Raw genomic sequence first — 12,668 nt, 5'->3', positions numbered from 1 at the left:
CGAATGGGGTCGGCTGCCAAGAGTGACAAGGTCAGGACAGCACCTCGGGAGCCAATTTGTTCTAGCTGGCGGTGCTCGCTGAGCGCCTAGGAACTTCCTGGCTTCCGGCCTCTGTTGTCCACCTCCCTCCTGCACTGGCCATCTCCGGGCGGCCTGGGCTCTGCTCTGCTGAGTCACGGTCAGGACCAGACCTGCGAGGGATCTGGGGCGGGACCCTGGCCGGTCCCTTTCCCTAGGTGCAAAGGCGAGCGCCAGACCGAGATGTCGGACTGCGGGGCCGGCCTCTTGGGGTCCCTGATGCATTAGGGGCAATGAGGAAAGGGGGCGGCAATGAGGGGGCCCAGCGGCGAGGAGGCTGTAGTGAGTCTGGGTCTCCAGCAGGGTGGCTCGCGCGCGACGGCCTGGCGACAAGAACTGGACCGGGCGCGCTCAGACCCCGCCCCCAGGAAGTGGGGAGGGCGGAGCTCCCAGAGTGCCCTACAAAAGCCGCACGCCTGAGCGGTTCCCCAACGGCTCCACTCCTGCTTCCCAACCGGCGGCGATGGCGTCGCTCACCGTGAAGGCCTACCTTCTGGGCAAGGAGGACGCAGCCCGCGAGATCCGCCGCTTCAGCTTCTGTTTTAGCGCGGAGCCCGAAGCGGAAGCTGAGTCCACAGCTGGCCCGCGGCCCTGCGAGCGGCTGCTGAGCCGGGTGGCCGCCCTGTTCCCCGTACTACGGCCCGGCGGTTTCCAGGCTCACTACCGCGGTGAGCGGCCGGGCGCCCTAAGGCAGCGGCGCGGGGTCGTGACGCAGTCCTGCCCTGCTGGCGGGGTGGCTGTCTCTTCTTTCTCGTCGGGCCTAGTGGCGTCTGCGGGGGTTTGCTCTGGCTGCTCGCTGGGTGGACGGCGGCCCGCGTGGGTCCCTAGTTAGGCTTCGGGTGCCATCCTGGTGACGAGGAGTGGTGACTACAGCCGGCCCTAGTAGGGTCAGGCGCTGCCAGGCTCTCCGGGCGGATCTCAGGCCTGGCGGCGTAAGAGACCTCCTCCCCCACCCCCACCCCCGCCCGCCATGATGTTGCAGATCTTGGCGAAGGCGCACCGGGGCGTCCTCACCGGCTCGCGAGCAGGCACAGGGTGGTCAGAGGGGCACTCAGGTTACAGTGACATCTTGTTGCTGCCGAGTCTGGGCCTGCTGGTGCCAGGGGGGGTTGTGATAATAACCCGGAAGAGCCTGGGCCGGCAGACTAGGAGGAAGGGCTGGCTGGGGAGGAGGACTCAGCTATGCGGCCTGGCCCGCGAGTTCCGGGCCGGCGGCTGGGAGGGGAGATCGAGGACGGACCACAGAACGCCCAAGACCAGGCGGAGTCCAGACGTTATCCCATTGGCAGTGGATAGAGGGACCAGATGAAAACGTTCTTGAGAAGTGTTGGTGTAGGGACAGAGCCCAGGAGCCAGCTCAGTTTCTAGCTGCGCTGGCAAGACTGGTGGCTGCTGGGGGTGGGGTTGGGGGAGGTGGTTGTGACTGGGACGGAGGCGGGCCTGCCGGTAGGTGGGTCCGTGCTAGGACCTTCCTCAGGACTGCTGCCATCTTGCCAGGGCCCCAAATTTTAAAATTTATTTTCAGAGTAGATCGTTGTTTATTTTTAAAACTTTTACTGGAGTGTAGTTGCTTTACAATGTTGTGTTAGTTTCTGCTGTACAGCAAAGTAAACCAGGCATACATACACATATATCCCCTCTTTTTTGGATTTCTTCCACCTTTTTTTAAAATAACAGTTTTATTGAGCTACAGTTCACATACTATAGAATTCATCCATTTAAAGTGTACAGTTTTTGGCATATTTACAGATTTGTGCAGCCGTTATCACAGTCATCTTGGAACCTTTCCATCACCTTATAAAGAAACTCTGCACTTTAGCTATCCTCCCATCCCCCATCATCCCATACCCCCAGCCCTAAACTACCACTAATCTACTTGTTTATGGATTTCCCTATTCTGAACATTTCCTGTAAAAATATGTAGTCTATTGTAACTGGCTTCTTTTACTTAGCATAATGTTTTCAAGGTTCACCTATGTTGTAGTATGTATCAGTATTTCATTCCTTTTTGGGGCTGGGAAAGTTTCAATTTTATGAACACAGCACATTTTGTTGAGCTGTGTATTAGTTGATGGACATTTGGGTTGTTTCTACCTTTGACACAGCCCCTGTTTTTATGGTAGATGTTGCATCGGGTGACCCATAGACCTGAACCAGCCTGCAGATGTATGGTGTGGTTTGTCTTGCATGGTGATCCTTTAAACCATTTGAGCCAACATCTAAAAACTAGAGACTACATATAAATACGTAATTTTAGCTTTGTTGGGGGAGGAAGCAGGCAGATGCATTCTACTTTACTCTCCTAAGACACAAGAGATCCAAGGCCTTTGGAGGTGCTGGGCCCCTGACGAGCAGGTCACAGATGGGGATCTCCCACAGTTGATGGGGGGCTGGGTCTGGTTGGATATGGATGGAGACAGCACCTTTCTGACGGGGCAGCTAGTGCAGAGGCAGAGTGGCAGGTGGCCAGGTGCTACCATTGCTGCGTCTGCACACACGTACTCTGCCTCTCATTTGCGCCCCGGGTCCAGGTTGGAGTACTTACTCTCCAGGCAGTGGCAGAGTGAATGGGCAGTTTGGCCTCAGCCCTACTTTCCCCTGGCTCAGACAAGTGGGCTTCAGTTTATAGCCCTGTAAGTGCCCCTTTTGCACTGGCCTCAGCCCTTTTCAGCAGCTTGTGTCCAACTGAGAAGCCCTGGGTGCTCACTTGCTGTCTTTTAAACAATCTAGATGAGGACGGGGACTTGGTTGCCTTTTCCAGTGACGAGGAACTGAAGATGGCGATGTCATATGTGAAGGATGACATCTTCCGTATTTACATTAAAGGTAAGGGGCAGCCTGAAGCCAGGTGTTCCTGCTGAGTACAACTGGCTTGAGGTTATGGAGACGTTCCCCTAAAGAAGGGGAGAGGAGACTGAAGGCTGTTTAAGACAGGGCCATAGTCATCGCTGTGCTTGGCCTGAAAAAGGAGTATATGCCCACCACAGGGGGTGAGGTCGGAGGGTCTCTGGGTTCACTTTAAAAAATATATATATATATATATAATAAATTTAAAAAAATAATTTATTTTTCATTTTGGTTGCATTGGGTCTTCGTTGCTGTGCGCAGGCTTTCTCTTGTTGCAGCGACAGGGGCTGCTCTTTGTTGCGGTGCGTTGGCTTCTCTTGTTGCAGAGCACTGGCTCTAGACATGCGGGCTTCAGTCGTTGTGGCTCGCGGGCTCTAGAGCGCAGGCTCAGTAGTTGTGGCACACGGGCTTAGTTGCTCCATGGCATGTGGGATCTTCCCGGACCAGGGCTTGAACCCGTGTCCCCTGCATTGGCAAGTGGACTTAACCACTGCGCCACCAGGGAAGTCCCTGGGTTCACTCTTGATTGTGCCCACGAGCTGAGGGTTTATTTTAGTGCGGGGCAAGGCCAAAGCCATGCAGACACAACTCTCTGTTGCTTTGCTCTTGCCAGGGTCACTCATCCCCAGGTCACAGGCGCAGGGATTGAGAACCTCCTAGCAGGCTCTGAGGTTGTGTTGTTGTTGTCACTTGAGTAAGTGAATTCGCCTGGATTCGGTGTCTGAAGGGTGGCATGAGGGACCTGCTGACTGTGATGGCCCCATAGTGCTGACAAGCAGGAGTCTTCCGTGGCTCACAAAGAGTGTCATGGCTTTCTGCCCTGCCTGCAGAGAAGAAGGAGTGCCGTCGGGACCACCGACCCCCGTGTGCTCAGGAGGTGCCCCGAAACATGGTGCACCCCAACGTTATTTGTGATGGTTGCAACGGGCCAGTGGTGGGGACCCGCTACAAGTGCAGCGTCTGTCCTGACTACGATCTATGCTCTGTCTGCGAGGGGAAGGGCATGCACAGGGAGCACAGCAAGCTTGCCTTCCCCAGCCCCTTCGGGCGCCCTTCTGAGGTGAGTGGGGACTCCCTGTGGGCTCGGGGTGGGTGCAGGGTGGCAGGAGCCCCCTGACCTGGCACCACCCTGCCCCTCTGTCTACCCCTCCCCAGGGCTTCTCTCACAGCCGCTGGCTGCGGAAGCTGAAACACGGGCACTTTGGGTGGCCTGGCTGGGAGATGGGCCCACCGGGGAACTGGAGCCCACGTCCTCCTCGAGCGGGGGATGCCCACCCTGGCCCCGCTGCAGAATCAGGTGAGGCTTGTGTCTGCTGGCCTCTGAAGGGCGAGATGTGAGGGCTGGCAGAGCTGGAGGGCCTTCCCTGTGTCCTGAAATCCTGTGTGCCTATGGCTGGGCTGGGCACTTCATGGCCATTCCTGGCATTTAATCCTCACAAAACCCAGCAAAGTGTGGAGCATTATTTCCATTGTACAGGTGGGAAAACTGAGGTGCCTAAGTGCCCAAGGCCACTAATGCATCTGCCCTTGCCCACCTCCTCATGCTGCCCTCTGAGGTGGTCCTCACATATAGACGGGAGGCCCCCTCCAGCACCTGCATCTCTGCAGTGTACTCCCTTCTCTTTTATGCTAGCTGTCAGGAAAGTCAGAGCCAAATTTGCACGAGTCTTTTAAAACAGTCCCCAAGTCAAAAACTTACATATAGCTTGCATTCTGAACTTTTGGATTCTGGTTTTATTCTGATGTTATTAATCTTACTGTGTCCTTTGATTCACTTTATCTTTAGAGACAAAGATGGGGATGTTTGATTCGAGTAAATAATATTTTATATTGTATGTACTGAGCCCCCTGCGGAGTACCTAGGCACCAGGAACACAGATGAAGGGGGAGCAGAAGGGGAAGTGGTTTGAAGGACGAAGGGGCCCAGGAGGTGGCCTAGAGAGGGAGGGAGAGAGGGAAGCACTGGAGTGTAGGCTGCTGGGACAAGGCCCCGGGGGGAGGGCTCCTGGGATGAAGGTGACAGGACTGCAACAGGTATCAGTCATTGAGAGACATGCTTTGAATTAAGTGTATCTTTGTTTTTGTTTTTTAAAATCAAAGCTTCTGGTCCATCGGAGGATCCCAGTGTGAATTTCCTCAAGAATGTAGGGGAGAGTGTGGCAGCTGCCCTCAGCCCTCTGGGTAAGTGGTTGCCTTGTCCGTCCTTTGATATCAGCAGAGCATTTTGGTAACCAGTGTGTAGGTGGCTGTTTTGTGGCTTTCACTTGGGATACTGCAGAGGAGCGGCAGTTGATGTGTGCTTGAGACCAGTAAAGATTTGTTGCCACATATCAAACTTTGCCAAGTGCTGCACCACAGGCCACTTGAAGTTGCATTCCCTGACAGATTCTTGAGCTTTCCACATGGAGTGTGGAATCAGCCAACGTTGGTTGGAGTAATCCCACTAGGGAGGGTGACCAGGCTCAGTTGCAGGGCTGGCCTGTCATCTTCTGCCTGTTTCTCCTTTGGGAGAAGACCAGCCTGTATTTCTCCTAGTGTGAGTCTTGGGGTTTCTTCAAGGACTTGGGTGAGTAGTTAGTTGAGACGCCATATTGCCTTTCCTCCCTTTTTGCAACCCCCAACCTTTCCTGGCGCTTCCTGAGTGCTGGTCTTGTGCCGGTGCCAGAGAGAAAGGAGTAAGGGAGGAAGGTTCTCTGTGTGCTGCCAGGTTCCCAGTGCGCAGGCCCAGAGTAGGTGTCTGGGTGGATGAGCCTCCATAGTGTGCCCGGCCTGAGGCCAAAAGCTCCAAGAATTTAGAAAGCACTTGCTGTGTTTTGGCAGCAAGAATCAGTTGATGAAGGTGATTATGATGAATCCATGATCTTGGACTAGAAGAGAGCTCATCTTTGTGACTGCAGCGGCAGAAAGTGCCCACCTGGTCTGTCCAAAAGTTGTGTCCATGTCTGAAAGAATGCTGTAGGAGGGTGCCCAACCCCACCCTCCATCCACCTTGTGGCTCACAGAGCATGACTGCCATTGCTTCCAAACTGAGACCATTTCTGTTCACACTCATTGAAGTAGCTTTGAAGCAACAGTGACATCTTGGTATTGCTGCTACATGAAATAGCTCAATTCACACATGGTTTCTGTACTGGAGTTAAAGGTTCTTGAGAGAGTGAGGAAAAAGAATTGCTATATTTAATGCTTTCTAAGGAGGGTAACAGTGGAGTAGTGATGAAATAATTGGGAGATAGGTTATCCCTAAACCCTGCCACTCACTTAAGACATAAGTGAAAGACATAGTAGAATTTTAAGAAATTCCAACTAATGGGTTGCTACTTAGGGGCCATGGGAAGTTTTTCTCTGGACGATAGTAAATGGACAGTGGTTCTGGCTGAGTATCAGAATCACCAACAAAGGGTTGGGTTTTTTTTTTTGGTTTTTTGGTATATAATTTGGTGTATGGAAACTATTAAAACTATTCTGAAGAACAAAGTTTTTCACTAAAAGAATGAATGAGATGACCTGGGAAGTCACAATACCAAGTCTAGGTTCAGGCAGGGGACTTTAAAAGAGTGCGGAGTCCCAGGTCCCTTGATTCGGTAAGTGGGTCTTGGGTAGGGCCTGGGGTCTGTGTGTTCTGAAGGCTTCCCAGGAGACTCTGCGTTATGCTTGCTCTCCATCCCGAGACCCATATGAGCTTGTGAAGTGTTTCAGAACTTGACCTGGATTCCCCACTCAGGACACAAGTGCTCAGAGGTCTTTTGGGATAAGGATTAAGGCCTTTTCAGATCTTTCGAAGTGGATGGAGTTGGTTTCTACTAACTAGGGAGGAGCCTGGAACCCTACAATACAAGAAAAGTTTCAGTAAAATATGCTTTTGAGTAATTTCCATTGACAAGAGCCATTCGAGGAATGGGTTAAACTCTTGTTGGAGTTATGGGCATTTTCCTTTCTTATGAGGAACTAACAGGATGACTTACTCTGCTAACTGCCCACAAGGGACCATTTGTTCCCAGAGCATGGGCCCAGAGGGGATGTAACCATTGACGCCTCCCAGAGGGCAATGTGTGCAGAGAGTCGGTGGCTTTAAAGTGCAAACCTGAGGCCTTTTTTTGGTAGGTGCTGTGAGAGCCAGCTGAGCAACACTGTGAGGCCCAGGGTGGAGGTCGCAGTCACCGACACCTAGGATGTAAAATAGCAGGGCCTTCCTCGTCATGGGGTCTTCCATAAATGTCCCCACACAGAGGCTTTGGGGACAGCATGGCAGAGACTGGTACAGTCTTGTAAGCCCTGAAGTCTCAGATTATCATTAAGTTGGCGAAACCCTAGTTCAAAAATCTCAATGATCCATTTACAGAAGCGTCACATCATTCACCCATTTAGAAAAGTGAGAAAGTATATGGGTATTCATTGTACTGTTCTTCCAGCTTTTCTGACTGCTTGAACCTTTTCCTAATGAAAAGCTGTGGGGGAAATGGAAGAAGAAGAACAATTTAAATTTTGCAGATGGGGCACCAGTAGCTAAGCCTGCTTTCATCTCTGCTTGCTCCTCAAACTCCACTAAAATAATAGTGAAGGGATTAAACAAAAAAATATAAAGCATCATAGATAAAGAACAAGAGAAAAAAGTAATAGAGGACAAGATAAAATGAAGTTATCAAACTTTGGAAGATGGGAAGTGGATGGAGGACAGTAACCAACAGAGTGGAGGCATCAGAAACCTATGCACCTGCATAGAGATGCCACTGAGAAGCAAGACTGGCTGTGCAGGGACCAGAGAAGGCCAGGGAACCAGGGGAGGGGTTGAAGACACCTATTAAGGATCATGTAGAGACTTCAAAGTCCCAGTCAGCCAGATGCTGGCCCTTGCCAACCCTTGCAGGAGACCTGGTGTTTAATTTAATTGCTGGAGCACTTGACCCAGGGAAGCTTCAGAGGTGGGGACACTAGGGACACAGGGCAGGGTGAGGCACCAGCCTGAAACTGGGCATCATGAATGAGAGAGTCCAGCAGAAGCTGGGGAGTCCCTGCTCAGGAGAGGCTGAATGCACCAGAGGAGCATCTGACAGCTCTGCCACCTAGGATCCCATTACCTGGCTGGGCACCCTGTCAGCCTGCAGTTGGAAGATAATGACGGCCCTGGCCCCGTGGAGAGTGCTTCCCATCATCTTTTCCTTAGTGCCTCGTTAGGATCAGACAGCTATGGATCACCAACAGTTTGGGGAAAACCTCCATGCACGGGAAAGAAGGAACTTGAGGAAGGACTTAATAGGGAAGAGAATGGTAACATCCTCAGTGAGATACAAAAAAGTTTGTATCCATGAAAAACAGGATACCATAAAAATGATAACATAAAGGAACAGAATAAGAATGCTCTTGGAAATTTTAAAAAAATAGAAAAAAGACAACTTCAAAAGAAGTCTCAGATTTTAAGATCATCTCAAGGAAATATTCTAGAAGCAAAACAAATAGAGGCAGAAGGAGAGAAAAGATGGGATAATTTGAGGATTAATCCTGGAGGTCCAATATAGGATGAAGGAATTCCAGAAAGAGAACAGAGTATACTGTAGGGAGGAAATGAACAAAGAATACAAGACAGTCTCTTGCCACTAAGGACATTAACCTCTGGATCGAAAGGGACGCCAAATGCCTTGGACAATGACTAAAAAAAGACCCCACACCAAAGGTTATTGTCAAGTGTCAGAACCCTTGGGATAGAGACTCTGGAAACTCTCCAGGTTGCTATAAAAGCTTGGGAATTCAAGGAGCACAGCAAGAGCTGGAAGACAAGTGACTTCAAAAGGCTCATCTAAAGTGGTTTTTCAACCTCGAATTCTGTACCCAACTAAAATGATCGTGTGGGAGCAGAACAAAGTTGTCAGGAATGCAAGGGTCTTAATCATCTTACCTGGGCTTGAACTCCCTTTCTCTGGCCAAAATGAAGAAATAAGCCCAGAATGAAGAAAGAGGTGCTTGAAAATGGTACCCAACACATGAAAGAGTGACAAGAGGAGTCGCCAGGATGGAAGGAAAGGTGTAGCTGTGCCTCTGGCCCCGAGAGTTGCCTGTCCAGGCTGGAGCTGGAAGCTCCATGCCCGCCAGGGGTGGTCTCCAGGGAAAAAAACAGAACGGATGCGGCATCTGATACACTTAACCTGTGTTGTAGAAAACACTATAGAGAAGCTGTGGGAGAATAAGGGGGAAGTTAGCAAGTGAAAAGGAGGACATCGTTACTGCTACAGAAACAGACTGTAGAGTAAATAAGGCCAGTACTTGGCCCAGCAAACAACAGTATTTATGTAGTGGCACTAATGTAAACACTGAATGCTGTTTTTACCAAAACTTGAGTTTGTGAAAGGATAGGGGAAGGGGTGGTAAAGTGTTGATCTTCCAGAGTAAGAAATAAGCAGTAAACTTGAGCAGTCAAGAAAGAAAGAGCATTTGTGGGTTGACAGCTGTCTCTGGGGAGTGGGCCAGGCTGTGTGGCGGGGGGCAGGGAATCTTCTATAGAAGACTGTAGTCTTTTTTTTAAAATTTTATTGAAGTGTAGTTGATTTACAATGTTGTGTTAATTTCTGCTGTATAGCAAAGTGACTCAGTAATACATATATATATTCTTTTTCATATTCTTTTCTATTATGGTTTATCACAGGATATTGAATATGGTTCCATGTGTTATACAGTAGGACCTTGTTGTTTATCCATTCTATAGTCTTTTAAAATTGTTTGACTCTAAGCTATGGGCATGCCCTTTGAGAAATTAAAAATAATTAAAAACATAGCCCTGGTGATTGTCCCCTCCCTTCCCCTCAGTGAGCATGTGCCCCAGAGTGTGAGAGACTGGAGGTAGACACGCCAGCCAGTGCTTGCAGCCTCATGGGCCTTGCACAGACCTTGCACGGGCTGTCTGCCTGCCTGCCTAAACAAAATCCGTGTGTTCAGTGTGCATGTTTTTCACATCGCTAGGCCCCTGCACACAAGTGCGATGCTTTATGTGGTCCTCACCACTGTGGCACAGGTGGTACTGGCCACACGTGGTATTTGGCTCTCACCCTGTTCCAAGGGCCTGGCCCTGCCTGCTGTGCAGCCGCTGTCCTACATGGTTAGGGGAAAACGAGGTCTGTTTATGGACTTTCTGGCTCTGAAGCTCACCTGGGATGCTAGCTATTAATCAAGTTTTTGTTTTCTCCTTGGCTTCCAGGCATTGAAGTCGATATTGACGTGGAACATGGAGGAAAGAGAAGCCGCCTGACACCCACCTCCCCAGGCAGCTCCACCCCAGAGGAGAAGTGTAGCTCTCAGACAAGCAGCTGCTGTTCCAACCCCAGCAAGCCAGACGGGGACGTGGAAGGCATGGCACAGTCTCTGGTGGAGCAAGTGAACAAGATCGCCCTGGAGTCAGGGGGTCAGCCTGAGGCAAGCACCCTCCCACGCCATCCCCAGGTTGTGGCCACCCAGAGCTTATCCCAGCACCCCAGGCACAGCCCTTCCCTGGCACTCACACAGCCAGAGGGACCCATTTCCGTTGCAGAGTGTCGGTGGCATTTAAGTTGTTCTGTGAACCCTCCGCTAGAACTTTGTAAAGCAAAAGCCTCTTGCTAGTCCTCCATGCCCTGACTCTCCCAGGCTGTGGTCAGGTGGCCTGTTGTCCTTGTCCTTGTGCTCATGGGGGGTTTTGTTCCAGGAACAGATGGAGTCTGATAACTGTTCAGGAGGAGATGATGACTGGACTCATTTGTCTTCAAAAGAGGTGGACCCGTCTACAGGTGAACTCCAGTCTTTACAGATGCCTGAATCTGAAGGGCCAAGCTCTCTGGACCCTTCCCAGGAAGGACCCACAGGGCTGAAGGAAGCTGCATTGTACCCACATCTGCCACCAGGCAAGAGATTTCAAGTATTTTGTATTTCTGTCTTTTCTGTTCAGAGCATCCTATCACTTGCTTTTTGCAACACAGAAAGACATCATGTTCTGTACTGCATGGCTTGTCTGTTGACGTAAGAGAAAATTGGGAGTTGGTTTTGTCCTCTGTGTCTATACTGAGCCTTAGTAAGCTCAGCTTTCTAAAACTTAACATCCAGACCCAGAATTACGAAGGCAGATGTGATGTGGTGGCGGCGCTGGCTTTGGCACTACTAAAAGTGGACTCGGGGTCCATCTTCACTGTTTCCTCATGGAAAGTGCTGACCTTGGAGCAGGGGTCCTAGCCAAGGCTCCGGTAGGAGCCAGGCAGGAAGCCACCGTGTAAAGTAGGTGGCGTGGAAGCAGCATGATCGGGTGGAGAGTGTGCCAGCCTGGAGAACTCACACTGAATAAAAGAGGCCACTCACACCCTGCTCTGGTTCATCACTGTCACATGGCAATGACTTTTAAAACAGTATTCAAGTGGAAATCCATTCTATGGGCCAAATTTAGCCCTTGGGCTACCAGTATTTATCTTCTCTGCCTTAAAGCAGGGAGTGGCAAACTATGCCCTATGTGCCAAGAATGATTTTTTCATTTTTATAATGGTTGGAAAAAAGTCAAGATGGGAAAATTAGATGAAATTTAAATTTGTGTTCATAAATGTAAGTTTTACTGGAACACAGCCATGATCATTTGTTTACATTTTGTTTGGCTGCTTTTATGCTTGTAACAGCAGAGTTGAGTAGTTGTGACAGGGACAAATAGCCTGCAAAGCAGCTTAAAATATTTATTCTCTGACCTTGTATAGAAAAAGGTTGCCAGTTCCTGCCTTGGAGGGTCCCTGTGAGGGTTAAGACCTTGTAAAAGGGCCAGGCCCTGCAGGCCCTGGGTACTTGCTGGCTGGACAGGATGCTGCCACATAACAGGTCACATTTGGGGCCCAGTGACTCTTCCTTATGGCTGTCATTACTCTCTCTGGCAGAAGCTGACCCCCGGCTGATTGAGTCCCTCTCCCAGATGCTATCCATGGGGTTCTCTGATGAAGGCGGCTGGCTCACCAGGCTCCTACAGACCAAGGATTATGACATCGGGGCTGCCCTAGACACCATCCAGTATTCAAAACACCCACCGCCGTTGTGACAAAGTCTGCTCACCCATTCTGTGTCCTCTTTCTTCTCTCATAGTTGTGTTAAGCTAGTATAGAACCCCAGTGCCTCTGTAAGGGCCAGTTTCTCTGCATTCTTCTTCCAGAATCTGGGGGGTGGGGACGCACAAAGCCATTTAGGGCAGTAGAACAAGTGACACGGGGTAATTCCAACCAGCTTCCTGTGGGCGCCTGCCTCCTTGCAGCCGGGGGTGCCCCCCTGGGGCAGAGTGAGAGACTCCTTGCTGGGGAGGACGCGGAGGCCACACTGCATCATATTCCCACTCTCTCCCTGCAGGATTACACCAGCAGTCCAGAATAGATCTTGCCTAATGGCCTTCTGCTTTTTTGCTTTTTTTAAAATGACTATAGTATACTGACGTGTAACTGATTTTCTGCTAGAAATCTGATATACTCTGAATTTGGCTAGAGTATAGCCAACATTCTGTTGGGGCGGATGAGGCTGTGCTGTAGTGATTACTAGAGGGTAGGACAGCTCAGGACTTTGGCTAAACATCTGGGAATAAAGAAGGGCTGACAGGGGAACTGATGTTGTTCACTGAGTACTGCCTGTTTCAAAACTACTGTAATTCTCTCATTTCCCAATGTGTCAACTGCTTTTAAAGTAAGAAAATCGCTTTGTAGCCATTCTATTTGTAAACAATCTTAATTAAATGGTATAAGCACTTTAATCAGAGATGGTGAGATGAGAGA

The 12,668-nt window shown here is 50.2% G+C and overlaps 1 protein-coding gene across 1 annotated transcript; it reads left to right on the top strand.

Annotated features, from left to right (window-relative positions):
* The first annotated feature begins 486 nt into the window (after positions 1 to 486).
* On the top strand, positions 487 to 12,653 carry SQSTM1 (sequestosome 1). Its single transcript, XM_027096450.1, has 8 exons — positions 487 to 746; positions 2,809 to 2,904; positions 3,756 to 3,985; positions 4,081 to 4,222; positions 5,026 to 5,106; positions 10,109 to 10,323; positions 10,592 to 10,787; positions 11,793 to 12,653. Exons 1-8 carry the CDS (start codon positions 542 to 544, stop codon positions 11,948 to 11,950), a joined length of 1,323 nt encoding a protein of 440 aa, XP_026952251.1. The 5' UTR covers positions 487 to 541; the 3' UTR covers positions 11,951 to 12,653.
* The last annotated feature ends 15 nt before the right edge of the window (positions 12,654 to 12,668 follow it).

The sequence above is a fragment of the Aethalodelphis obliquidens genome, unplaced genomic scaffold, assembly GCF_003676395.1.
Source record: "Aethalodelphis obliquidens isolate GAN/ISIS:26980383/991018 unplaced genomic scaffold, ASM367639v1 scaffold102, whole genome shotgun sequence".
Taxonomy (NCBI): Eukaryota; Metazoa; Chordata; class Mammalia; order Artiodactyla; family Delphinidae; genus Aethalodelphis; species Aethalodelphis obliquidens.
This window is presented reverse-complemented; position numbering and strand designations above follow the sequence as displayed.

What these genes read in the sequence shown, in the direction of transcription:
- SQSTM1 (XM_027096450.1), top strand. Translation starts at nt 542, where the DNA reads ATGGCGTCGCTCACCGTGAAGGCCTACCTTCTGGGCAAGGAGGACGCA. An exon ending in TTTCCAGGCTCACTACCGCG is followed by an intron (nt 747 to 2,808) that starts GTGAGCGGCCGG and finishes TAAACAATCTAG; the next exon opens with ATGAGGACGGGGACTTGGTT. An exon ending in GTACCCACATCTGCCACCAG is followed by an intron (nt 10,788 to 11,792) that starts GCAAGAGATTTC and finishes TCTCTCTGGCAG; the next exon opens with AAGCTGACCCCCGGCTGATT.